Source organism: Podarcis melisellensis, assembly GCF_964234715.1.
Source record: "Podarcis melisellensis genome assembly, chromosome: 3".
In the NCBI taxonomy this organism is placed as follows: Eukaryota; Metazoa; Chordata; class Lepidosauria; order Squamata; family Lacertidae; genus Podarcis; species Podarcis melisellensis.
The window spans coordinates 71,610,963-71,638,488 of record NC_138530.1 but is presented as its reverse complement, the minus strand read 5'-3'; the positions used below and the strand labels follow the sequence as shown (position 1 = coordinate 71,638,488).

Sequence of the window (27,526 nt, the reverse complement as noted above, 5' to 3'; positions counted from 1 at the left end):
TGCTCTGGGGAGCCAGAGCCGCACACGGAAACGCCGTTTACCTTCCCGCTGGTAAGCGGTCCCTATTTATCTACTTGCACCTGGAGGTGCTTTCGAACTGCTAGGTTGGCAGGCGCTGGGACTGAGCAGCGGGAGCGCACCCCGCCGCAGGGATTCGAACCGCCGACCTTTCAATCGGCAAGTCCTAGGCACTGAGGCTTTAACCCACAGCGCCACCTGCGTCCCATTACATTACATTGGGATAAATGACTATAAGAAGGTTGCAAAAACAAAGAGGATGCTTGATTGTGGAAGTCAAATTCAGTCTGAAAAATAGGTGTGTCTCCTCCCCACCCCCCAATATTTTCAGTGATGGAAGAAAGAAAATAGCCTGGATGGACAATGTTCATTTTATATAAAGAGTAGAGCTTTTGTGCAACTTTCACATGTGGAGAGCAAGAAGAGCTTCATGTATTTTTGGTTTTATGCAGTACCTTACAGCTGAAGCCATACCTTTCAAGCAGCACCCCAGCATTAAATAGGTGGCGTTTTATAATATCCATGGATGCTCTTAATCAAGATGAGAAAGCGAGAACTAAAATGTCCCCGGCAGGAGTGGGGATGGGAGAAAACAGCGCAGGCATTTTAAAGCCATTTCTAAAACAACAGAAATTTACATAGTGAAATTGTTTATCAATCTATAAATTATACACCATGTTATATCGTACCTCTATTGTATGACAGCTGATGCTTTTGGAAGATGCTTGGAGGGAACTGTTTGTTCTAGGAATAGCACAATGGGCCATTCCAGTTGATGCTAACACTCTACTGGCTGTATCTGGTAAGAATTGCACAATTTAATGACTTTGTTATAGAAATTACCATAAAAATACATTACTGAAAAAAAGGACAACATGTAAAGAATAACAAATCCCTTCCGAACAATAGAGTATACCTGTCATTTATAAATCTATATTTAAATGCAAATAATGTTGTTTTGTTGCATTCACGACTGCTTGCATTGTCATTTAAATGCAAATTACTGTGTTTGTTATCATCCAACAGAAGATTTCATACTAACTTTCCTACATTATAGTTAGTTTTGTGTTGAAGCGGATCTCAATGTAACAATGGAATAGCTATTGATACATGTGATTTTTATTTTTATTTTTTGCAGAAATCAATCCATAAAATACATTCAGATGACCTATTAGTGTATTTATTTCACATGTTTGTGTTCCAGGAATGAATGGAGACAACACAGATTCTCAAAAGCTGAATAAGATTATCTCAGAAATACAGGCTTTACAAGAGGTTGTGGCTAGATTTAGACAGCTTCGGTTAGATGCTACAGAATTTGCCTGTCTCAAATGCATCGTCACTTTTAAAGCTGGTAAGGGGAATATAAAAATAGCCTTTTGGGCATCTATCAGTAGGCTGTGCAGTGGCCAAGTATCCTACCTCCAATAGCAGATTACAACGAACATCATAGATTAATCATGTGGGCTGAAGGGCAGAGCCACTTCTCAACTGGGACACCCAGAAAATTCCAATATAAAATGAGTACCAATCCTTGTTCCTTGAGATGGGCTCTTCTAAAATTCCATGGATTACAGGGGGCTTTTTCAGGAAAGCAATTGTCTTCTCAGTTGCTGAAGAATTTAGCATATTGGTATCTTGATGAGTCTGAGCAATTTTGTATTGCAGAGACTACTGGGGGCAGACCTATAAAACCCTCAATAGCTTGGGTCCATCATACTTAAGAGTCATGTCTCCCTTTTCATCCTATTGTGAACTTTATGATTGACCAAGACTGGCCATCTAAATGCTGCCTTCCACACACCATATTTGGTGAGAATAAACATTCGAAGATGGATTCCAGTATATTCTCAGCCTTTTAATGTTCACCAAGGCCCAAGCCTGAGTATCTTGTCAAAGGAAGTCCGCAAGGTTTTTATTTAGTTGGCCATTGGAGGTTGAAATGAAAACAAGTAACAGTGTTGGGCTCATCTGTTCAATGCTGCTAACTGAAAATGTGACACTGCTTTACACTTATTAAAATTTGCGGGAGCTTTCAGGGTGGGACACATGTTGACAAACTGAAATTCTAGAATGCCATAAGCAGTGAAATGGAATCACCAAGATGTGCCTTCATGCTTGTAGGTGGTGCTATGGAGTTAAGTGGTGAAGTGTTAACATTAGTTGGCATCGAGTTAATATTGACTGTTCTGATTAATAAGTGAAGAGTGGTCAATCTGCTTTTCAGTACCTACGCATAGCGGTTCTGAACTCAGAAGTTTTAGAAATGCTGCAGCCATTGCAGCTCTTCAAGATGAAGCTCAGCTCACCCTGAACAGCTACATTCATACTAGGTGAGGACACTAGATTTGAATACATTTTTTCTCCAAGCTCTTAATTTGCTGTACCTGCAGTAAGTTTATTCATCCCAGGCAAATAATTCAGTTGAAAGGGGGAAGAGAAATAAAGGGCGTAATGTTTAATACCTGATGAGAAACAAAATGAATTTAAAACAACAGCACAGAAAGCTTCTCTCTCTTCACAATCAGATTACAGTCATACCTTGGATCCCAAACGCCTTGCAAGTCAAACGTTTTGGCTCCCGAATGCCACAAACCCGGAAGTGACTGTCTGTGAACTATTTTTGGAAGCCGAATTTCCAATGGGGCTTCCGCAGCTTCTGATTGGCTGCAAGAGCTTCCTGCAGCCAATCCGAAGCCATGCTTTGGTTTCTGAATGTTTTAGAAGTCGAACGGACTTCCGGAACGGATTCTGTTCGACTTGCAAGGTACAACTGTATTAGCATTTTTAAGACACTTTGCTTCTGTGAAGTGGCTTTTAATCTGTTGTGTAAATGAGAGCTGGCTTTAGCCTGGAATTTCAATCTTGTTGAGTTTTGGAATGCTTTCATGGGTGAAAATTTATATTTTTAGAATTTTGACTGATTTTTTGTGGGGGGGGGGGAAGCATGTTACATCATCAAAGTGTAGAATCAAGCTACAGTTCTGCAAGTAACCAATCCCACTGATTTCAAATGGGAGGACCTCATGGCTGCGCAGAGATCTGAGCCAGTCCAGCATTCACTCCATCCACTATACTAGCAGTGGGCAGAAGATAAATTGAAATCTACAGGAAGATCTCTGGAATTTGTAGTAGGTTTGCAAGGGCTTCCAATTCCCGATTTTCTGATATCAACAGCAAAAAGCCCTCCTCTCATTAGGCTGCTGAAACAAAGAAGGGGGACAGAATACTGGAATGGCACTGTGGGCAGAAAAGACTGGGGAGCAGTTCTGGTACTGCAAATTTCTTGGCTGATCGTGTGTTCAGAGGTGCCCATAAGTGTAATTCTAATGTGTATCTATCTATCCCATGAGTTACTATTGTGTACATTAGTCTGATTGATTTCTAGTAAAAAAAAAAAAAAAAGTAGATTCTACAAGCCTGAAGTCTGTCCACCTTTGCACTTTACCACATTCAGATTTCTTAAAGTATACTATTTTGTTGGCATTTTGATTGTTGGCTTTCACGAAGGCAATCAACAACATGAAAAATATTATGAGTGTTATTTATATCCATAGCATTAACTCTCATGCTTGCCTTCCAGGTACCCCACACAGCCCTGTCGCTTCGGGAAACTCTTATTGCTTTTGCCAGCTTTACGTTCGATTAGTCCCTCCACAATAGAAGAAGTATTTTTCAAAAAAACCATTGGGAATGTGCCAATCACAAGACTGCTTTCAGATATGTACAAATCCAGTGACATCTAGACTGACCTGGGGGGGGAGCAAATGAGAATGATCAGGGTCACCATTTCTGAAGAACTTCTTGATCAATGGAGAGCAAGCCTCAGCTAACAAACTCTACAAGAAGCTGGAGCCTGGAAAGGTTTTAACCTAGTGACAAAATACACCCAATAGATATGGTTTTGCAGCCTTGAACAGAGCAACTTTGAGTCCTTGGGGATGTGGGTGGGGAAATACTGTGCTCCGCGGAAAAACCTGCTGTAGAATGAACTTGGCTGCTGCTTCTCCCGGTGGAGCCAATTCAGTTGTCATTCATAGTTAACAAAGGCTGTGCTAGTCTGCCATTTAGTTGGCAGATGTGACAAGGTAAAGAAGAAGGTCCTTTAGGGTTGTTGTTTCTTCATACTTTGAAAAATGGGGTAACCAAACATTGTTCTGTCGTCATGTGTCATGAGGTGGCCTTCAAAAATGGTTTTTTTTTTTTAAAGTAGCTTGTTTAAGTGAATGCTTTTTATATGAGAGGCAACACTGAATACCAGGTTATAGAAACATTTGCTTCATCTGTAACGTAATAATAAAAGTGGCCTTCATCATGGATTTTTAAGAAGTACGCCAGCAAATACCTTTTGAATTCAATAGGCTATGCCTCCTTGTTAAAAAAAAACACACGAAGGGGTGGACTTCACGCCTACGTCTGGCCAACATATCAGTTCAGATTACCATCTCAGACAAAAGAGCTTTAAATAAAAAGTTGTTTTTCTTTTCTTTTTAAAAAATGCATGTTAAGCGAAGACTAAACAGCAAAACCAAATAAAAGAAAAAGGAGAGGATTGATACAGCGAACTAATAGCTGTCCCACTGGCATAGTGCTGAAACCAAAGGCAACGGTGGTCAAACTCTTTGTCAATGAGATGTGCAAAAAAGGTACCTGACTTATAATAAAAACAGTTTTGAACCATCTTACAATGAAAGAAAAGGATGGTTGATCAATACAAACCTAATACTCTAGCGGCTTTTTAGAAAAGTCCAGGTTCTAATAAAAGCCTCTCTCTCTCTCACCACTCCTCACACAACACACATATTATGAGCTGCTTAATTTGATGAGAATACACTTATGGAAATGTAGGGGGGAATTAAAAGATAACTGCTGTACTTTTCAAGTTTTTATTTGTTTTAGGAACTAGCACTGAGAAAGGAGAACCAGCACTTGAAGTATCATAGAATGAGTAAAACTTCTCTTGTACAAAAATGGATTAACTGATTTGTGAAGTTAAGGTTGTACTCATTGTATTTACAAAGAATAAAAAATATATTAAGTTTAAAATGGTACAGCTTTTGATTAAACATTACTCCCCACTGATGGTGCAATTTCCAAGAAACAGGTAAAAAAATATAATGGGGTGAGTATACTGCTATGTTTTATTTAAAAGTGAACAGGTGTGGAGTACTTTGGCTCTCTGATGTTGCTGAACCACAGATCCCATCAGTCCCCATTAGCAACTGCCAGGGATGATGGGAGTTGCAGTTCAGCAACATATAGAGGGCCAAAGGTTACCTGCAGTTGCAGTAGCCCTACTGAGCAATTGCTTGCACGAAGGGGCAACACAAGTCCCAAGGAGCTCTGCCTTTAGTCCTATCCCCCAGTCACACAGCTCCATCCCACATGCTCATGGCAACTGTGCGCAGCCTGCTACAGAAGGGTAGGCTCCCAGTACAATTTAGGACCTTATCACACAAGGTTGTAGATAGTACAGGAGGCTCACAGCAGCACCTCGGTGCTTAATACTGCCCCTCCATGCTAAGTGTGCCTGGACACAAATGTCGCCTTAGAAGGTGAACAAACAGCTACTGTCTAAGTTTCTCAAGTATATTTCAAAAAGATGCCTACAGCACCATTCTAACACCACTGGAATAGTTCCTTCAGAAGTAGTTCTTCTGCTCCACTAATTTCTATAGCTACCCACCAATAAGCATTACTTGAGCATCTCACATAGAAAATAGTAAATACGTAACTGTGATGAAAGTTAGTTGGGTCTCAGCTAGAGCTGCAGAGGAGTATGTACAAGAGAAGATTTAAAACTATCTAGAAAAACCATCTTAGCTCATACTGCTGAAATAAATTGGCATGCAAGACAGTATTATATACATAGTTTAATGAACCTGGAAGGCAAAGCTATTCATGGTAAGTCATGCTTTTTTAAAAAGTGTACTTATTCTGTCAGCTTTAGAGAAAAACCCCTTGTGGGGCCCTGCATTGACTTTATGCTCCTCTTGAGCTGTCCTATTGTCAGAACCTTTGGGGGCAAATGCCCTCAAGGAATGGGGAAAGTTTTAGCAGTAAACCAGAGTTGGTCCTCATCTGGAATGGCACATGTTCTGGAGTGAAGCTCTGCTGCTGCTTTTTCATCAGAATTAAAGGAATGGCCAGGTATTAATGCTTAAAAAAAAAAAATGTGAAGAGTTACTCCTGATTCCAACCCTACATGGGTTGCCTTCCACCATGGCACACTTGATAGTTGTTAAAACACACACATCTGAGCTATTAAAATTTGGTTCACCATGTTGACAGAACCTACAGATTGGCTCCTTATGCGGTTAGATCCTAGGACTTGGGAGTGTTGCAAAGGGTTAGTTATGTTAAGTTCAAGGAAATCATTGACATACTAATGGATGCAATTAATCGTTCAGATGCAGAAAACTCATAGACTTCAGAGCTATAGCATGATGATTCTAGCTTACACTGAGTATTGTTACCCAGAGTAAGAGAAAGGAGCACTATAATTTTGATTCAGTACTCCATAAACTGTAACTGCACGACCATATGAAGGAAACCAACAATCCTATCCCTGTTAACTCGGGAGTCCCAAAGATTTATGTAGGACCTGCCCCAAAGCAATAACACATAGGACTGTAACTTACAATGGGAGTTTTAGTATTTCAAGCTGAATGAAGTCAAGTAATTCAGAACCATTTACTTAAGTGGAAGGTACAGCCAGTATAAAACACAGTGCAGTGGGACATTTATCCAGGGAGATAAGCCAGCCCAAGGTATAGAGAGAAGGACTATTTTTCCCATCATAGCAGGAAGGACATGCTAGGTGCATTTTTACTTTTTATTTCAAAACAACTTTTAGACAAATGTTCTTAGTATACAAATCTGTTTTCTTTTTACACAATATAAAGAAATGCTCCCTCATTGCTTCTCAGTACAAAGGCTGCCCCACCCCCACCCCGCCCCTCGCAAGCTTAAAGATACAACTACAGAAGTGCTTATTTTATACAAGGGGGTATTGAATACAATGCACCATGTTAGTCACCAAATTGCAGGTTGAATACTAGTTGTTGTACAGAAATATTCTAGTGTTTAAAATCAAAGAAAAGTGAACGTGCGACACCATAAACAGTGCAAGTTCGAGTAAGGCTGAGTCAGTAACCACCACAAGGGTCATTGCAAAAGGAAGAAGGAAAGAGTTTCAAAATACTGAGATTTTTAAAAGCCATTTAATCAACAGTCTGACAGCAGGTTTACCTAGAGTTCTTTAATGCCATAAAGATCAATGCAAAGAACACGCAGTGCTGTTAGTATATCGAAGGCTTCTGGTGCCAGTTTGTTTGCAGCATGCTAAAAACCTTAAACTACATATCTTAGACGAAGTATGTCACCACTAACATTTATGCCAGTTAAAGTGTTGTGCAGCATTCAAGCATGTCTTATTTTGGAGGGCGTGTAGGTTTTGTCTATTACTTCATCCTGCAAGAACATATGAAGACAGCGTTCGTTCTGCGCCAAGGGGTGGCCTGCAACTCTAGAATTTGAGAAGAAGAAAAAAAATTAGACTTCCAGTTTTAAAATCATTCTCCCACCCCAAACTTTCAGGAAGATTTCCAATTTAGACTTGCTTTTAAATACCCCACAACAACAAAAATCAAACTCTCCCCTGTCTTAAGTGGCATTTAAACAACTCCACCAACGGCTAATGGGCTACCACCCATCCACCAGTTACCAGAATTAGCATCCTATCAGCATGACTGCTTTCAGAGAGATCATACTGTAAACAAGTCAACATTCCTGACAAAGGTTAAGGGGGGCAGGTCTGTGGTAGGACTCTAATGTACCCTCCCCCACCCTCAAGGAGAATAGAGCAAATGACATTATTAGCCATTTGAAATTTTGAGCACATCCTATATGCAAAGACTCAGCAGCAAACCTACTTTCCCAAGAAACAGCTGCCAAGTTAAAGACAGTCTTAGAAGGTATCCAAAAATCTGGGGCTGTATTCAACTGCACAGCTAATCTTTTTCTTTCACATCTCCTCCACTTCCCACTCAGCTGCGTGCAACTCAGCCTGCAGCATTCAGTAGGTCCACCTGTCTTCGGAGAGGGAAAGATTGCTTACAAAAGCTGCCACTCCCCTCCTGCAGCCACTGGATGCCATCTGAGATGTTGAGAGCTCATGGATGATAGAAGCCAGCTATAAAAGATCACTGGCCCATCTTGCCTAGCACTGTTAATTGTCTTCAGACTCTGCACTGTCAAGTCAGACAACCCTTCCCAAGTCCTGCTACTTAAATTCACTTCACTAGAGACAGGCCACATTCCCACAGCAGTTTATTACATTTTCCCTACGTTCTCCTCCTAATTTCCATGTTATATTGAAGCTTTCCACAAGATAAAAGCCACATCCAAAAAGGTATGTCAAGTTTAGTGCCAATTCCTGTGTCATTTGCAAACAAGTTCCCCCCCCCCCCCGAAGCAATCTGTTTGCAAATAACATGAAAACCTCAGCAATATTTCACTGTATTTCTGGAAGTGGCTTTGACATTCTGTGAAAGCTCAAATATAATGTGGAAATTAACAGGGCAACGTCAGGAAAACAGAATCAACAGCCGTGTGGCTGAAGCCACGGTCTAATCAGATGTCATAAGCACAAATTTCATGCCATTGAACTGCAATTATGAAGCTATTGGGACAAATACTAAAATGACAATGAGAAGCATTCTCATATTCCTAATTTATATGCAAATAAAGTCCATGAACAATTAAAGGTGACCATCATGTCCAAATAAGTTATTACCAAATGAGCTGGACTTTCAGAACTGTGTTTTTGATTTGATAATGTTCATCTTCTCCTTTGATTTATTAGAGGGAGGATGACCAATATTGGTTCCAAGAAGCAAAATGGGATGGGGAACTATGGAACCAATCCTGGTAATCCTCCCTCTAATAAATTAAAGGAGAACTAGGAAGTAGTAGGCCCAGCCTTCTTCCAGCAAAATAAAATAGTTTACACTTTATATCCAGAGGCCTTAAAATAAGCAGGTTTCAGAAAACAGGATGGAGAAACACATGAAAAATGCATTCCCAACTACCTGTTATATCCCCCTCCAACTTCAGGATTGGAAAGCCTATAGGCAACTGCCAAGGAGGCAAAACTACCATGCAACTCCAGTCACTGCCCCCTCTGACCTAATACAGAAGCCAAGGCTTAACTGTTCCAGTAAGCAAATCTGAAGAGACGGCCACCCTAGCCAAGGCTATGTGTAAAAACCATTTTGCCACATTACGAGCATCAGCTTCTCAGGCTGCGTAGTCAGATTGTAACCTAACTGTTCCAGCTGATGAATCGCAGCCCCTCCCCACCTCCCCCCAGCCTTATTTGTATGATTCTATCTTTACATGCTGTAATTTTAGCAATTTGCATAAATTAAGCAAAACTGAAACAAAACCCAGGTCACGACAAATACTTCAATCATTGCAGCAAATGTTAAAGCATTTGTACACTGTTCAGCTTGGATGCTGATCGCGCTTAGATGCTAGTTCAACCCTGAAAGTAGTTCAGGAGCGTTTAAAAAGGTGAACTGAGCTTTGCGTGGTATGAGAGCAACTGCACTGCTAAACCCACCGGAGCCAGTGACAGATGTAAGCATGTATAATGTGGTTGCCTTTACACAACTGACATTTCTACACAACTCAAGAAATAGAATAGTGCACTTACTTGTTTATGAATTGTTCGAGCCCTTGCTTCCTTTCCTCTATAAAAGAGTCATCAAATATCCCATCGTCTCCTCTAAAAGGCAATTGGCGGAAAAAAGCTTTTCCAGGCAAGGGAGGCACTACAACCTGAAAGACAGTTGTGATCTAAATTACTAACACACTGAAAAACAGACTGCTTATTTTATGTAGAAAGCATCTAGCTTTTAATACAGTGCCTAGAAAATTTGTTTTAGGGGCACATGGGCTGTACCCTTCCCTTAGACATGGCACTCAAGATGGATGGCTGATTTAATATGGGATGCACAGAAGTGCCAAGCTTAAACACAGCTGCAAGGATTCAGAATGGCCTGTGCTTGGGTCACAGTAAATTCCAGAACTAAGTTGGCAATCCTTACCACCATCACTGACACCACATTACTTAACAGCCCAGTGTAACCTTTTTCAGTGCCACAACACCTTTGTATCCAAGAAAATGTTTTGCCTTACCTTACTCTCTCTTTCTAGTTCACTTCGAAGCCATTCAAAATCACTGTATCTTCGCCTGACACAAGACTCCTTCAATTTGAAAATAGGAAGGTTTGTCTAAAGAAAAGGAAAGGGGGGGAAATGTCCCATCACTATTCATCAACAATAGAGTACACAGGCTGGATTATGCTGAGACTGTCTTCCTTCCCAACACTGCGTTCAGGATATATTGCTCATACACTACAAGCCCAAGTGCCAAACTTAACATTGCTGTGAGGGCTAAGTATAGAGATTTTACTATTTTAGCTCTAATTGTTGTCCACAAAAGGTAAGCATCTGTCCTACCCCTTCTGGATGATAAGTACTTATCTCCAGGCTGATGCTGGCATTGCAGCACTGCCTATCCTAATCATAAAAAAGTTCAAACTAGCAACTAATCACAGCCTCACTCTAGAACATTTTCTGAACACTTTTCTCCACAACATTTCATTTCATTTCAGGGAGCCTGTAGACTTCACTCTTGAAGCAGCCATCATTCCCTCTGTCCACTTCTTGGTTAGGTCATCCAGCATGACGAAGGAAGCTTGCTCCAAACTGGGCCCGAATCCAGAATTTATAGCTTGTTGGATTCTAGACTGATGTCCTCTTTAATGTACAGAGCAACACTGTCAATCTGGCTTTTCCTACACTTTATTATTATTATTTAAAACTTACATCCTGTACTTGGTTGGAAAGCCCTAGGACAAGTTACAACAAATGCATACATAACACAATAGCAAAAGCTTCGCAGTACACAGGCATGTGTTACTGTTTTTAAAAGCCAGCCTGAGAAAACAGGTCTTCAGGCAGCACCAAAGCATGTATGATGTTGGCACCAGCCTACCCTCCAGCCAGGGAGATATTGTTAAGAAAACCTTCAGGTGGACAACTTATCCCTCATTTTCCCTTTAGGCTGGGCTCTCCGCCCCCAGCAGATCTCATTTCATGGACTAGATGTGAGAAGAGAGGTGTTCCTGAAGTAAACTGGGCCCCAAGCCATTTGGGCATTATTTAACAAAAGTTGTACCCTAAAAATTAAAAAGAAATCTAAACAGAACTAGTCCAAACACGTCCACAATACAACCTTGAATCTGGTTCAGTGGTAGATTAGCTGAAATTCATTAAGAGTCCCTGTTGTATGGGGCATGGCATAGTTGCACACGTTTGCAAGGATGACCACTAGTCAACAGGACTTCCTCTTCCTGCCCCCCACACCATCCCCAAATCTGCTGTGGGGGGGGGGGGAACCCAGAACAGATTTGGGAGGATGCAGGGGGAAGATGAGAGGAGAGAACATCCCATTATGCAAGGAGAATGCCTGCCTTAGCACTATGTTGAATACAACCCGTGAGCTCTTGGTATTAAACCTTTTCTTCCCCCCACCCCCACCCCAAAACTGGCTCAGGAGGTCAGGAAAACCATTAGAAGAGTGAGGGGGGGGGAGAAGGGAGATTGCTCAGTACGGCAATCCAAAATGCTTGCCCTAACTAAACGATCACCTTAGTGTGACGCTGAAATCCTCCCACTGTGCTCCATCATGTACAGCAACATCTGTATGTACATGGTGTGAAACCCAACCCAAGCAGAATTAGGAAGGCACTTGCATTTTCCCAGGTAAGCACAACACTGTTCATTGTATTATGTCTTAAGGCATATTTTTTCTCTTAACGAGTTCCTTTATGCTAAAAAGTCATGCTTGCATTGAAAGACGCTGGCTTTTGTAAAGGCATTTTTGTCCCAGGCAGGGAACACCACTATACAGTTTCCCCAGAGCTCAGGAGTAAAGATTCCCAGAATAAAAACAGTGGATTATTGCTCTCTGATTTCACCTTTTGGCTTCTTAGCAGAGTTCCAAATTAAGTCATTGTAAGTGTGTAAGGCCTGTAGAGTTTTAGTGTTTTCTGCAGGTGAGATTTTCACCTTTAACATTCCATTTGCTCAAGTTACTTAATCCTTCTTGTTAACTGCTCTTTTATTCAGTAAGTTAAGATAAAGCAGTGAAAGGAGTGCCTCGGAAATTCTTATTTCTTGGTACGGGAGCCTATAAAAGTTAATCTCCAAGCAATATATAAGGCTTAGAAGTACAGTGTTAGGTAAAATGAGCTGGCCCAATATAGGTACCCCTCCATTTTTCCTCCTTTGAACTTCTGACACAATCATGATTTAGACTCCCAACACATTTAGCTGTTTCACTCTTGCCAAGTCGTTTCCTGTTAAGATATAAGCTATCTCAAGACAGCTGCTTAGAGAACTGCAAAGGAGCGTGAGACTTTCTGCCACACTGGTTAACACTTCAGTTACATGCTTCTAGTACATAGTCTGCAGCAGTGAATTTATCTCGGATTCATCCTAACCACTGTGATTTTTTCTTTTTTTCTTTGCTTTTTTTTGCAATTACCTTAAAACCGAGTACAGTGGTACCTCGGATTAAGAACTTAATTCGTTCTGGAGGTCTGTTCTTAACCTGAGGTGCCAATTTAACTAATGGGGCCTCCCACTGCCACCGCAGCACGATTTCTGTTCTCATCCTAAAGCAAAGTTCTAAACCTGAGGTACTATTTCTGGGTTAGCGGAGTCTGTAACCTGAAGCGTCTGTAACCCGAGGTACCTCTGTATTGAGTATGTGAGAGGGAGAAATTACTTGAAATATAGAACTGAGCAGCTAAAAAAGCTATTCATGATTCTTGCAGGATATCTGCAAGATGGCAAATGAGATATTCTACATCACTGATATTCAACTGGTGGGTTGGGACCAACAACAGTGCTAACTTCATACAAATATGTTGGTGGTGGTGAGAATTAAGAAATGGCTTCAATACATGTTTGGGTTAAAGGCGGGTCCCAGGTCTGAAGACTACTGATCTATTCCAATGAGATATGTATAAGTGATAAGGGCTGCACTGCTCCAACCTTGAAGTTGATAATTTGCTCTGAGGTAGCAGCAATTCATTCCAGCAGACCAACTGCTAAAACTACATTAGAGCCTCAAGGACAGAGAAGGTGTAACTTTATGTGTGTCAGCAAGGCTGGATTACACTTGGATCCATCTCAAGTAATGAAAGGGAACACAAAGGTCCCAGTCTGATGAACTGTATGCTTTTACAACACTATAATGTAGGATCAATGGTGCAGTTTGGGCGCTGACCTCCCAAACCTATTTTGTTGCAACTCAGGGGTTTTTTAATTAAACAAACACCTATTTATATTGACATTTAGTTACAAAGTTTACATCCCACCCTTCTTCCAGAGAGCTCAAGGTGATTTAGCATTGAGGGATGGGGAACCTGTGGCCTTTCAGGTGCTGTTTAACCACATTTTCCATCCTCCTTTGCCACTGGTGATGCTTGCTGGGGCTGGTGGGAATTGGAAATTGTCATCTCCTAAAGAGCCATAGGTTCCCCGTGATGCCCTGCTTTCCCTTCATAACCAGCTCCATGGCTGAGTAGGGATTAGATCCTGGGTGTCTCTAGCTCTAGCCCAGAACTAACCGCTACACTGGCTCACTTGACATACTGGCACTTAAGAGTCAATGCAGCGTTGTAGCCATGTGTTAAGTATCTGGTTCAGGATTCACATCAATGGCAAATTCATTTGTAACCACCTCATCAGCTGCTTTCTGAAACACTGGGATTAAACACCAACCTTCCTCACATTTTTACCAACAATCTTTGCAGGAGATTTGCACTTGCACACTGGAAAATAGACTAGAAGGTTCCATGTCCTAAACAGCCTCAAGGTAAACCCATAACAGTGGTACCTCGGGTTAAGTACTTAATTCGTTCCGGAGGTCCGTTCTTAACCTGAAACTGTTCTTAACCTGAAGCACCACTTTAGCTAATGGGGCCTCCTGCTGCCGCCGTGCCACCAGAGCAGGATTTCTGTTCTCATCCTGAAGCAAAGTTCTTAACCCGAGGTACTATTTCTGGGTTAGCGGAGTCTGTAACCTGAAGCGTATGTAACCCAAGGTACCACTGTAAATCTATAACACACCTGCAAGAAAAGACTCCCTGAAGAGTCTCTGGACAAAGCCATCGTGTAACTTACACCAATTTTGATGCCACCTTCATAGTAGCTAGCCTTCCTACAACTCAGTTGCCAACAGGGAGGTGTGGGTGTTTCTAAAAGCAACCAGGTGCTCCAGTAAACTTTCTATAGTTAGCTATCAGGCAGAAGTGTATGGTGTAAAACAAGCATATCTGAGACTCTCTTGCATGTGCCACCTACACTTTATGAAGGAGTTTAGGAGAAGTTACAATGCTCTTCTACTGCCTCCTGCTGGCAGATTCTCTCTGGTTAACATTATTTGGATACCTGGTGAACCTTTCTTAAGTCTGCTAAAGAGATGTGATTGTTGTTAAAAAGGTTTACATTTAAGAGGGAGCCAAAGCATTTTTGTAAGCCACTCATCCGTCTTGACTAACAGGTGGGGCGATATCTTTCAACAAATAAATTTAAAAATGTGCTTTTATGTGGGCCATCACATACTCACCCCCCAAGGAGAATTTCCATCTGGAAAAGCCAGTCCGCCCCCCCACCCTGATCTTCATTTATACACCTTTACTTGTATCTGTTATGCATGTTGGAAACATACCACCACCACCACTGACCAGCATCATCACTTCCCAACATGTTGAAGTGGCAAGATTCCTTTTTCAAATACTATGCAAAGATGTTACAATATATAAAACCAGATTCAAAACTGACCTTCCTTTTAAGTGCATGGCAAGCACTGGAGGACGGAGTGAAATTATCTAGATGAGTCGAGAGTTCTCTTATGCTACTCTCTTCATGAGTCAACAACCCTTAACACACCATCAATGGTAGTTCCATTTTAAAAATGGAAGGTATATTAATCAGTTCCTCCCAAACCTGAGTTTTTTCCATCTTGCATAACATGCCATAAGATGATGCAAGTGGGAAAGTCAAAATGATGTACAGCAACAAGAAGCCCTTTAATAGGTTCTGAGATATGAAACCGAAGGGAGGTTCTAAAAAAGGCCCTTTTCCTAAAAGATAACTAGAATAAGTGCTAACTGATTGTAGCCTATACAAACACAGCACTAGAAAGATCAAGTACTCATAGATTGGGCTTTGATACAAGATGCCATTCTGAATTATTAGAAGCGAAAGGGTATTCATCACGATTGTGTGATATTTCCACTGACTGATCAGCAACGCTACCAGATACTTATGATAGAAAAATAACCTTGAATCACTTTGCCAAATGTGTGTTGCCAAACCCATGATTACGGGGATAGAAGAGACGTTTGTAAGAGAATTGGTAGAATTCTCAGAATTAGCGTTTCCAGGTCTTAAACTCTAAGCAATGTTTCTCAACCTTGGGTCCTCAGATGTTGTTGGACTACAACTCCAATCATCCCTGAGCTCTGGCCTTGCTAGCTAGGGGTGATGGGAGTTGTAGTTCAACAACATCTGGGGACCCAAGGTTGAGAAAGGCTGCTAGAGGCATTACAAAAAGGAAGTTCAAACTGCCCACAGGAGTACTTCAGGGCAAATCCATAACAGCCGTACTAGAGGCTAACTTGCAGAGCTTCCATAAACTTTTACCACTGGGTACCCATTCTGTCACCTATTCAACAAATTTGTACATGTTTTATTTATGTGGAGGCAGCCTTTGGAGGGTGTTCATGTCGCCCATCAAGCCAATATTTTGGATTGGGAAGTTATTTGGACATTTGCCACAGTGATAATAAGCCTTAGTCATTAAAAGAGAAATAAGGCTCACACAGAGGGATTTTAAATTCTTGACATTAACCACAGTTTAGAACACTGTACATATCAGAATCCCAGAGGGCCACACATATTGTTAACAAGGACTACAGCATATTTTTGGCGAGTATAGTAGCCTTGCAGGCTAAAAGCCTGCTATAACCAAGGGCCTAATGTGACAGACATTCAGTATCACGTTGGTCAAGGTCACGATTGTTCAGAATGGTGCAAAATTACAAGAAACAAGTGTAAGCAGAGCTTCAAAGGTTTCATCAAGTACAGGAAGGTTGAATTTATGCCTTTGCAATCGTCTACAGAAAAGAGATTTCTCTCCTCCCTGTGTCTACCCTCTCCCACGTTTCTTAATTTGAATTATTTCTTACCTGTCCTTCATCTTAAGTGATCCCAGCATGGAGTACATCAAAGCAATTTAAAATCCAACAATGGCAACCATCAGCACAATGTCACCATAAAGCAAAGAGCAGATAAACAATGGTAAATGGCAGCTAATACCGTATTTCAAAATTCAGGCTACGGGAGAAATCTGCAGCAGGAACAATACCAGAAATCAAACAGCAGTGGCACATTTAGGAGGCTAAAAGTCTTAAGCACTCACAGTGTAAGTGGCCTGACTCTCAAATCCTAGTAGATAACTAGGGATAGATCAACTCAATGAAGTGCGGGGCACCAACAGAATGTTCTGCCAGCTGTCAAGGGCAATCCAGCCTCTTATGTAAGTTGCATCTGCAAAGAGATTCCTTACTGGAAGTCAGCAATCAGATGAAGATATCTGAAGGTGTATCTAATGTGGGTTCTTTAAAGCTTTTGAGAAGCTATCTGCTCTAACAGATAGCTAGCTGAATTCTTGCAAATATTAAATTTTGTATACTCCCGGAAACCAACAACCTACTGGGCTACCTCATTCTATATCAACTGAAATTTCCTTACTGCATCCAGGGGCTCCCAAACTGTGGTCTATAGACCATCAGTAGTCTGTGAGTTTCATTCAAGTTGTCTGTGGTGCATCTGTAAAAATACAATGAAAAACCATGCAGCATCTAGCACAGTAGAGTATGGTTGCTACAATAGGCTGAAAAAGCATTAAGCGGTCCTCCAGGACCCTCTGCAATTTTTCAAGTGGCCCTTGGGGAAAAGTTTGGAAATGACTGCTCTAGTAAAAAGGTCACCATGGCAGCTGGCACAACAGAGGCAGCAAATAAAATTCTCAAGCAATAGCCTCTGAGAATCCAGGAGGCACAAACTGCATTCCCTTTAAAATGCAGGTCAACAGTTTAGGAGTGAAATCTCTTCTCAAACAGACAGTTCAACCACTTTTGTCCATTAAAAGAAACTCCTTCATACATGGATTGTTTCTGCTTATTTCTCCTCCATCCAACCCATCATAGGCCTCAGGTGGTCGGTCATTCAAGGACTACCATCATACTTGATTAAGATGGAAAGGAGTAACAGCTGGGCATCATTAAGATACCAATGATAATCCACTGAAAATACACATTTCAGAAATCCTTCACCAGAAGTGTAATATGAAAGTTAAGGAATGAGAGACTGAATGGAACTTTTACAGAATGTTGCATGAAGGCTCCCAGGGATCTGCGGGTGAAGTATGAGCGGAACTACTGCAAAGCAATGTTCCCTACTCAGAACCCCAGTTGGATCAGGGGGCTACCAGGACCAATGGTACCAAACATGGCTAAGCAGTCTGGGAAAACAACAATTATTACATTCCTCCCCCGACGTCTCTCCTGGGGTAAGCTGCATGAAAGTTGCAAGAGAATCAGAACAAGCATCTTGTCCACAACCTTGAGTGTCAGTAATTGACGCTTATCCAATAAAAACCAATCAGAAGAGAATATTAACACCTCTTCTGTGTTGACTTCAGTGTCAGTAGAGATGCAAACTTTTTTGTCTGCAAAACTGTCTGTGACCTGCTAGACACATGTAATGATACCTGCATATGCAGAAATTCTCAAAAGCTTTGGTGGCCCTGCAGATGTTGAAACGTCACCCCTCAGCTCCAGGCACCGTAGCTCAACCAACCCACCGCTGATGTAGAAGCACTTAAAAGCTGCAAAGCTACTCCTAAGAAATCCCCTTCCCAATATAAGCCCTCCAATAGCCTAGCTATTGAGCATGCTAGCTCCAGCCATGGCCAAAGGATAGCCACCTACCATATTCTGGGGGAAGGAGGAGGAGGAAGAGAGAAAACCACCAGAGATGTAAGACCACTCAAGGTATACTAACCAATGACAGGAAAAAGGAGCTTCCGAGACTCACAACAAGCACACGCTTGCCTAACAGCTGAGTCATCAAGAAGGGGATGGTCCCTTCGCACTTCTGTTTTGCTAGATCCATCACTACAGTTGCTCAATTCTGAAGAGGACTCCAGCCTCCAGGGACAGTTCCACTTAATGCTGTCAACACACGGGCTGAACTGCTTCTCTGTGCAGACTTCCTTCACCTCACGTCATATCACAACAACTCTGTAATAACACATCTGCCTTGTACTGTTTTTAACAGCAGGGGTGGCATTCAGACCTGCTTGCAAGAAAGCTCACAATCCTTCTGAAAAAAGGAAGGTGTGTGATGTGTGGCATCCTGCTGATGGACTCTGGACCACTGATCTCCAACGGAATATTTTTAATCTGCTAAGTGGCCTTACCCATGTAGGAGCAGCTGTCAGCCCACCCAACAAGCCACCAGTTATATTATCCTCTAACACAGGTCGAGGAGACTTCACAGCCTAATGGTCATTTAAGCATTTGTCTAGAACAGATCCACGTTTTCAAACTTTTATTCATATTGAATTATTGACCCATGTTAGAGAACAGATTCTGGAATGGAGGTCCCAAGCAAAAGCCATTAATTGATTCTGTAGAAATTGGTGACTATTTGCTGGTAGTCAGGGCTTCAAAGCACCTTGCAAAGGTCTTTGCAGGGGCTGCCGAATAACTTATCAGTGGTGCCTGCAAACCCCCTTTTGCCTCAGCCACCTAACATGAGGTGTGGGGCAGGTGGGTGTGGCCCGTGGACCAGAGGTTCCCCACTGCCAAATAGGAGAGTCATAGGGTTCCGTGTACTTAGCAGCTGTATGGAATCGTACTTTCTTTATCTCAGAGAAAACCAAGGTCTTTTTACATTAATTGATTAGAAATAATTTCTGGCAACACTAAATGGTCTGGCCTCAACCATGAAAAGTCACAATTTTTCTTGATATCTAGAAAATCATTATGAAGTTGCTTCAGTTAATTTACCAGCTGATTGTACATTCTTCCAAGTGTATAATCAGTTGAAGAACAGGTCTAAAGTGTTTTCAGGAAGTCCCTTCTTAAAAGGCCAGAGAATTTTAGTATAAACACTGAAAACACTTAGGGTAGGATTCAACTAATGAGTCATGTCAGCTGTGCAAGGACTTCTGCTTGCACAATGGGGCTTTCCCCTCTCCTTGCAAACTCCCCACCCCACCCTGCGACTGGCTGTGGAGTTAAGCGACTCCCCAGAGCAGTGCAGAGGGGAGGGATCATTCTGTCTGACAAGCTCAACTTGCCCGACAGAACGATAATCTTAGCAAAACATCAAATTCCCTCCTTAGTATTTACATAAGTATAGCTTTACATTATTTTTCTATCACCAAAGTGAATTATTCAATATATTACTTTTTGAAATTATTTACTATTTGAGTGTCATGATGTATTGATTGCATTTGTGTTGTGAGCCACACTGGGCCTCGTTAAAATGGAAAAGGAGCATACAAATTGAAATAAAAATAATACCCCAGGGACTTCTATCCCATGACTAAGTATACTTCAGACAGAGCAAGCACATGCTCAAGTAAGTGTTGCTTAATATTGTTGCCACCCGCATCTCTCCAGAAAGACTTTCACTTGGCTCTTCAAAGTTGCTGAACAGCAGAAAAGGAAGGAAAGAAAAAGCAGAAGGAAATATCGAGGGTATAGAACTGTTCAGCTTGGCCCCTCAAATCAGCAGAATTTGCAAGAGCATCATTCCAATGACAATTTAATTAACCTGAAACTCCGTTCTTAAAGAGATCATTTGACTCAGGACAATTGAGAGAAAGAAACATGCACCCATATCACCCAGTTTGGAAGAACACAGTAACTGGAAGAGTAACCTGAAAGGAAAATACCTGGTTCTAGGACAGTATATCTTATATCAGTGGAATCAGACACTTTTGTTCGATTCAGAGATGAACATTTTATCCCACCTTGCAACTCTAAGAAAGATTGTGTAGTTCTATGACATGCCAAGGCATTAACACATCAGCAGCACGAAGGTATATTTCTTCTAATCCCAATTCAGACATATACTTTTCTCCTTTGTAGCATTTGTTGCATTTGATCAGAATGCAACTTCTACAAAAGATGCTGACAAAAATAAAAAAATAAAACTATTTGATTTGATTGTTAGTGTTTAAGCTACAATATTTTAAAACTAACCTGAACTTTAAACTCTTTAAAACTCTATGATCCTCTTATGAACAACTACTTTTCTTTAAAGGGAATGAATTGTGAAAAAACTAACTTTGTCAGTCATCATACAAGTACATGACATTGATACTGGTGGACTGGCAAGTCACAAGCTTCACCCACCAAAGCAGCTAAGTGACCTTAAAACTTGCTTGATAATTGGCTTAATTCTTCTGTATTCATGATGCAAGCAATTTTAATGCAGTGTGACAGGATTATGAGTTATTTGGAAAAAAGCAATTATTCATCATTTTCTAAATAATAGGAAAAACAGTGCAGTCTTCAAGGTTATATAAAGGCTCTAAAGTTTAAAATCAACGTTTAAGATTATAGTAACCAGTTTGCATGCACTTTTACATAGGAAATATCTAAGTAAGTGGAAAACTCTGATTTAAATCAATGGTATATTTTGGCCTTTTTTCTTGCCATTTAACTCTCCTTGATCTAAATCAATCCAGCCAGGCTTGTGATGACAGAATGAACCATCTGCTGCTACACTGTTAAAACATCTGACTCTTAGTGCTGTTTAATCTTTGTGGTATAAACCACTTGAAGCAATATTCTATTACAATGATATTTCTGTTGCATCAATCTAGGGTACCTTTGCTTGATGGAAGAAGTGAAAGTAGACAAGTGACTCAATTCCTACTCTAGTTTTTAACTAATCAACTGTATGCTTCATGATTTGAGAGCAACTTTGTTGTTTAGAGTGGCATTTCATATTTCATGCTTGTCACTGTCAATGGGGAATACCTGACCTCTACGGTTTTCACTGTAAACAAAATATTACTCACTCAAAAGGAGCATTTAGTAGAACCAAATTTTTTTATCTGACTACAGTGCAATCTTCCAAGTCAAAGCAGAGCTGGAAATACAACAGTAGAGAAACACGGATATATGCTAGAGACCAAATAAATGTGAGTGGTGCAGATCAGATCCTTTTCAGGATTCGATCCTTTTCACAAATTTGAATGGAAGACTGCAATCCTGTGCACTTCTGAATAGACAAGAATATATTGGGAAAGCCTAAATGGCTTTGAGAGACAGAAAAGTTCTAGTCTCAGAGAGGACTGAGACAATTCAAGAGTTTCTCGTTGTGCCAGGAATGGTGCCCCACTCTAAACCTTCTCCTTTCCCACTTCACACAACGGAATGGGAGGAAGGTGCCATCTCACCCTTTGTCTCACAATGCTTTGGTCTAAACCCAATGAAAGCAAGTGTTTTGAATCCACTATTTTAGGAGTGCAGCTCCATAAGAAAGCATGCACTTGCCACAGTACCACAAAACAACGCCACTGATGTGTGCAAAGAACCGCTCTAACTGAAAGCTCACCCCACCCACTACTAATCTGCAGTTACAGTTCTCATCCATTTCAGATAAGAAGAAATCCTAAAGTGCTGTTAAAGTGGACTTTTATGCCTTCCTCACCTTCAATTTCTTCAGCGCCTGGATTCGTTAATAATGGAAAGCCAAAAAGGGTACAAACAGGATGTGTGTTTAGTTAGAGCATTAAGCCAATTCAATGAAGCTTTTCTTAGGTGGAGTGTTTAAGGCAGCAATTTATTTCTAAAAAATTGTGAACATGAAAGATTAAATCTACGTGCTTTATATTAAAAGTTAATACAGGTTAAGTGGTAAATGCAATATATAATAGCTTTTAAGTATCTAATCTGAGGCTTGCCAAGTAAAAAGGAGCTTCCATTAGAAAGGCTCAATAGTAACTTTTAGTTTAGTCTTAGAAATGCATCTGTCCTTGTCTTTTGTGAAAGCAATGTACTCAAGTTACGTGCAAATTCACGTTGTTGATACCTTCCAAGCTCTCAAATCAAGTGTGGTCTACAAATTAGTTTTAGCCTTGGGATTCTGAGACACTTAAAGATCTTCCCATAGAAACAGCACCAACAGCATAAAAGCAATAAAAAAAAAAACCTCATTTCCCATTAGTTTGGTGGCTCAGGAGCTGGGGAGAGTAGATTTAGCAGGCAGGCACATCAACCAAAGCTTGTTAGGAATCATCAATCACTGGCTGCTTCAGATGTGATGCTAAGCCATAGTTACAGCAGTTTTCTTCAACATGGGGCCCTCCAGATGTTATTGAACTCTAATTCCCATCAGCTTTGGTCAGCATGGCCAGCATTGAGGGATGATGGGTGTTGTGGTCCACAACATTCATGATGATGAAGGCCAAGATGAGCCTAGTCCGGCATGGCCAAACTTGGCCCTCCAGATGTGTTGGGACTACAACTCCCACCATCCCTAGCTAACAGGACTAGTGGCCAGGGAAGATGGGAATTGTAGTCCCAAAACATCTGGAGGGTCAAGTTTGGCCATGCCTGGCCTAGGCAAACCTCACATATATGTTCACCACACCACCCCCAGCAATGATCACAGGTTCAAAAGCTTTCACTTCTGTTTTATATGAAACACATCTTGCCATATCATCTGGACTCAAACTGTGGTTACTCTTACCTATGGTCTGTTTGAGCAAACCACCTTTAACTCATGGATTAGGAAGCTGACTTGTTTCAGCAAGCTATAGTTAAGATTAACCAGTCTGGAGTAATCTAAAACTGAAGTGAAAATTTCCAGTTTCCTTGAAGCTGCATCTAAGAACATTTCACCAGTGTTTAGTGTGTTGTGTGTGAACCGGTGGGTTTTTCCAATAGTAGTAATAATAATAATAACAACAACCATCTTGTTATCTCAGTTTCTAATTTCCTTCAACACTTCCTCTGGGCCCTTTCCCCTCAGAAGGAGGAGATCCTTCTCCCCCCTCCCCCGCATACCAAACTTCTGTCTCTCGGCCACCTTTGCTCAGCATGCAGGGAGTTGCTGGTGTTGGCCCTGGTCTAACCATAAGGGAATGACCTGACCAGAAGACAGGATAGGCAGGTGAGGTACTGGGCTGGCTCAGGTACTGAAGGCCCACCTGAACATGGCTCAAGGCGGTGGTTGAGAAACACTGAAATAGTGTTTGCCTTGGGCGATACCACATTTCTCCCACATTATAGGACTGTGAAAATGAAATGGGATAACCCTCTTCACAACAGGCTCTTAACCTTGAAGAGAAAAGGCAAGATACAAACGTAATGAAGTCTGGTTAAATGCAATGAAGCAGGCTAAATGCAAGGAAGTCACTGAAACTAAGTCCAGGTGAAACCAATTCATTTGCAAGGCAAACTGTAGTCCTCCAAGCATTTCATGGTCCCCACGCATCACAACTTTGCTGTTTTAGGAACCACTATTGGGCCAGCGTGTTCTTAGTAGTCATCATGGATGTAGCCAGGATTTTTGTTAGGAGGGGCAGGACTTGGTTGGGGGGGACAGGACTTTTGTTAGGGAGGGGGCAGAACCAACGTGATTAGTCAGTTAGTTAAGTATTTCTACTGTTTTACTTGATGTGGGGGCTGCTGCCCCCCAGGCTACGCCCACGGTAGTCATGGCGTGGCAATGAAAATAAATTAATAAACAGCAAGAAATTCTTTTTGCTATCACCATCTGCTGAAGGGGGTGCAGTCTTATATTTTGATCTGACAATTTGGTCATTCAAATTCTTCATGATAATACTTTCAAGGCAGCTCCAGCAACTGGTACACAACATCAACAAGTCTTGTGATGGGGTAGTACTAGAAGGGCATATTGTAGAGGTGCACTGAGGTTGGCACTGCCAGGCACAATTCACTAGTGTGAGTGCCAGTTAGTACCCAAAGTAGGCAATATCCGCCAACTAGTTCCTCCACAGTTCATACATAAGCATTTTCTGAAGGCATGGGTTATACCTTGCTATCTAAGAGCCTACACTGCATAGTTCATCAACTGGATCAGTTAAAAACATCGAGCCTTTCAGCTGGAACAGGATACGAGTGACATGCAGGCCTGCACAGACAACCAAGTGCCAAAGAAGCAATCTAATGGATTAAAAGGAAAACATGACTGTATTCAGTAAAATTTTCCCACACTGGCACATCCTCAAGCAAAAGTTCTTCCTCAATTCATTAAACTACCTTATTCCTAATTACTGTACTGGTCAATGATCTAGTACCCTCTACACTAACTGGCGGCAGCAGCTCTCCCAAGATCTTAGGAAGAGGTCTTCCCAGCCCTACCACATCAAGAGTTTTTCAACTGGCAATGGAAGGGATTGAATTCAGGACCTTTGGAATGTGAAGCAATGTGCTATGGCTCCCTCTCTTTGAGTTATCTAACCTACACAACCTAAACACATACATTCTTTCTCCAGTCCCACTTATGTACACAATCAGTTAAGATAACATTAGGCCATCTATTACCCTAGACCTTACTTACTTTCAGCAATCCATAAACATATTGTCCAATGGCTCTAGTTTACATTATCACCCTCAGCTTTGTTAAAAATGCACAACCTGGTCCAGAGTAAATAGAAGCAACAAGAAATTTGTTACTTGTTTCAGATCGAACCTACTTTTACAACATTTATTATAAAAGGAAGAACAAATTGATAAACAAACGACAGTGGAAAACACCTTCAGACAAAGTGTCATTCTTAATAAATTCAAGAACTGTACATTCAAGGAGATGTAACGTAAAATTATTACTTCCTCAACCCTTGCATGACAGTTGTTCCATTACCTGAAAAGTGGGAGAGGGAAAGAGAAAACAAAGATAAATCCTTGTTTTCTCCTGCCAGGTTGTCTAAAACCCACAAGAGACAAGTGGTGGGCCCTGATCCACTACAGTGGTACCTCAGGTTAAGAACTTAATTCGTTCTGGAAGTCCATTCTTAACCTGAAACTGTTCTTAACCTGAGGTACCACTTCAGCTAATGGGGCCTCCCGCTGCCGCTGCACGATTTCTGTTCTCATCCGAAGCAAGGTTCTTAACCCAAGGTACTATTTCTGAGTTAGCGGAGTCTGTAACCTGAAGCGTCTGTAACCTGAAGTGTCTGTAACCCGAGATACCACTGTACTGCATTTATAGAAGACCTTAAAGCCTTCCCCAAAGAATGAGATGGCACTATCTTAACTCTGTCAGCTGCACAACCTTGAGATTATCTTTTTGTTATCATGTAGACACAGTTAAAACTATGAATTCGAGGTATTCCACCAGAGAATAAATTCCCTGGTTAGCCTTTAAGTTATAGGAATGCAGAGAATGTTATTATCACATGAGAGTGAGAATCAGAGAACAATGTATTTCCTTAATGTATAAGGCTGCTGTGGGCTTCCTTTTGCAGTTAAAGGCAGAGTACAAATGCAGTAACATGAAAAGTGGACCAAAAGAATTACCATAATTGTTCAGAGGCAGTGACTACTACCAGTTACTAGACATTATGTAGGGAAGCATCACAATTTAAAGCTTTTGAAGGATGTATCACTGGTCACTGGAGGCCCTTCTCACAGCAGTTTTCTTTGTTCTCACATATCAGTAGGTACCCATAAGAGTATTGTGACTAACCAAAGTACAGCCATATCATGGAGACCACACAAACAATGAGTATGGGAAGCCAGCTACACAGACTACTTAGCATAACTCTGGTGTGTGATGAGAGACATGGGGCCAGTATGGAACAGCACCAAGGCTGAAGCACACTGCATTTCTGGACTGCAGAGATAAGGAACATTGAAACACACACACAGTTCCAGTTACAAGCATCTGAAGGAAGCCAAATTGGGATCTACGTGTGCATTCAAGAACCTTGGCATGCGCAGGCTCTGCATCAGACCTTTCATTCTGTATGAATATGGTGCTAACGGCATTCATATAGGAATCAACACTAGAAGATACTGAGAAAATGAACAGCTTAAAAGATCTCTCCCTACACACACACACACACCCCTCCCCCACCCTCAACTGCACAGGATGTCACTGTCAACCTCAGCTCAGCTTGCCAGATCAGAGTGCTAACGACATATTGGTTATGTATATGGAGCTGCAGCATCTTCTCTGAAGGTGTGCCAGGGAATCAGTGAGCTCTCCAGTGAGGAAATGCCCCTGACCTTCCATTGTGGGTGGGTGGGGGGAAATGGAAAAGAAAGAGGGTGTGAGGGTGGGGGGTAAAAATAAGCCCTTCAGTTTGGCTCAGGCACTTCTAAGCTACACCCACCCAGCCAGCCAGGCAAGGCACGTATTTGAAGGAGTGAAGAGGCCTTACTGCTTGGAAGTTGCACAGGCAAGGCACCTCCACCCTCGCTCCCCATAGCAGATAAGCCCGAGACTCCAGCAAGGCCCGCCCCCCATAATTCCCCATCCATCCGCCGACCCCCCCCCCCCGCCGTCCACTCCTGGCTGGGATCCCTCACCTTGACCCTCACGTCGTAGGTGGTGAAGCGGCCTCTGCCCACCCCCACCGTCTGAGGGTTGGAGACGTCGATCTCGAGGAAATTGCTCGGCGGCCCGTAGGCGTCGTTGAGGTTCTGCGGCTTCGTGATCAGGCGCCTGGTGTCCGCGATGGTCTCAGCCATTTCCCCCACCCGCGCGCGCCCGCTCGCTCTCAAGCAAGAGGACCCAGGAGGCAAAGGACCGCGGAGGAAGCACCGGGGGAGGGGAGAGGGGGGAGCGCCGACGAGGGCAGGCAGGCAGGCGGGCGGGCTGGGAGGTCGCTCGGGCGTCACGGCGCAGCAGCCCCACCCCAACCCCACCTCTCGCCTTCTTATTCACGGGTGACCAGCCGACGTGACGCCCCCGCGACACGCTCCGGCCCAGCCGCCGACCGCACCCGGAGGGAGCGAGCCCTGCTTCGCGCGCAAAGCACCACGGGGCTTGTAGTCTTCCTATCGGCGGGAGGCCGCTTCGACGCGATGCGCAGGGGAGGCCGCGGGGACTACAACTCCCGCAATGCCGCGGCGATCCGTACTAGAAGGGGCAAAGCGCAATTAGCGGAGCTTGGAGAATTTTCTTTGGGGGCCTTCCTGGATTCGAAAGGGGCGTGGCTAAAAAAGCTGGAGTGATCCTGGTAAATACCCCACACAGCTGGGGAAATAAAGGGGCGCAGGCTCCGAATCATAAGAATCCTCAGCGTTATTTTCCCTAGTGCGCTTTGAAAAATGGCAATAAACGAACCGTGTCTCTATGT

At 42.2% G+C, this 27,526-nt stretch overlaps 2 protein-coding genes across 4 annotated transcripts in view; one reads left to right on the top strand and one right to left on the bottom strand.

Annotated features, from left to right (window-relative positions):
* The window catches only part of NR2E1 (nuclear receptor subfamily 2 group E member 1), a 30,053-nt gene extending 22,975 nt beyond the window's left edge, over positions 1–7,078 (top strand). For 2 of the 3 annotated variants that reach the window (XM_081904669.1, XM_081904668.1), the window contains exons 6-9: positions 724–820; positions 1,223–1,372; positions 2,246–2,351; positions 3,602–7,078. In XM_081904669.1, the coding sequence (XP_081760795.1) occupies positions 724–820; positions 1,223–1,372; positions 2,246–2,351; positions 3,602–3,764 (516 nt within the window). In that variant the 3' untranslated portion in view covers positions 3,765–7,078. The remainder of the gene's footprint in view (positions 1–723; positions 821–1,222; positions 1,373–2,245; positions 2,352–3,601) is intronic. The other variant, XM_081904670.1, reaches the window with a different exon arrangement.
* Positions 7,079–7,264: 186 nt separating this feature from the next.
* SNX3 (sorting nexin 3) lies at positions 7,265–27,148 on the bottom strand. The gene is made up of 4 exons (XM_081904681.1): positions 26,754–27,148; positions 10,222–10,317; positions 9,737–9,861; positions 7,265–7,546 (listed from the first exon to the last, which is right to left on the bottom strand). Exons 1-4 carry the CDS (start codon positions 26,913–26,915, stop codon positions 7,441–7,443), a joined length of 489 nt encoding a protein of 162 aa, XP_081760807.1. The 5' UTR covers positions 26,916–27,148; the 3' UTR covers positions 7,265–7,440.
* Positions 27,149–27,526: the final 378 nt, after the last annotated feature.

Excerpts from the sequence above, each read along its gene's own strand:
- SNX3 (XM_081904681.1), bottom strand. The coding sequence starts at position 26,915 with ATGGCTGAGACCATCGCGGACACCAGGCGCCTGATCACGAAGCCGCAG. Across the intron at positions 9,862-10,221 it reads AACTAGAAAGAGAGAGTAAG|GTTGTAGTGCCTCCCTTGCC; the intron begins GTAAGGCAAAAC and ends ACTGTCTTTCAG. Across the intron at positions 7,547-9,736 it reads CTCGAACAATTCATAAACAA|AGTTGCAGGCCACCCCTTGG; the intron begins GTAAGTGCACTA and ends CTCAAATTCTAG.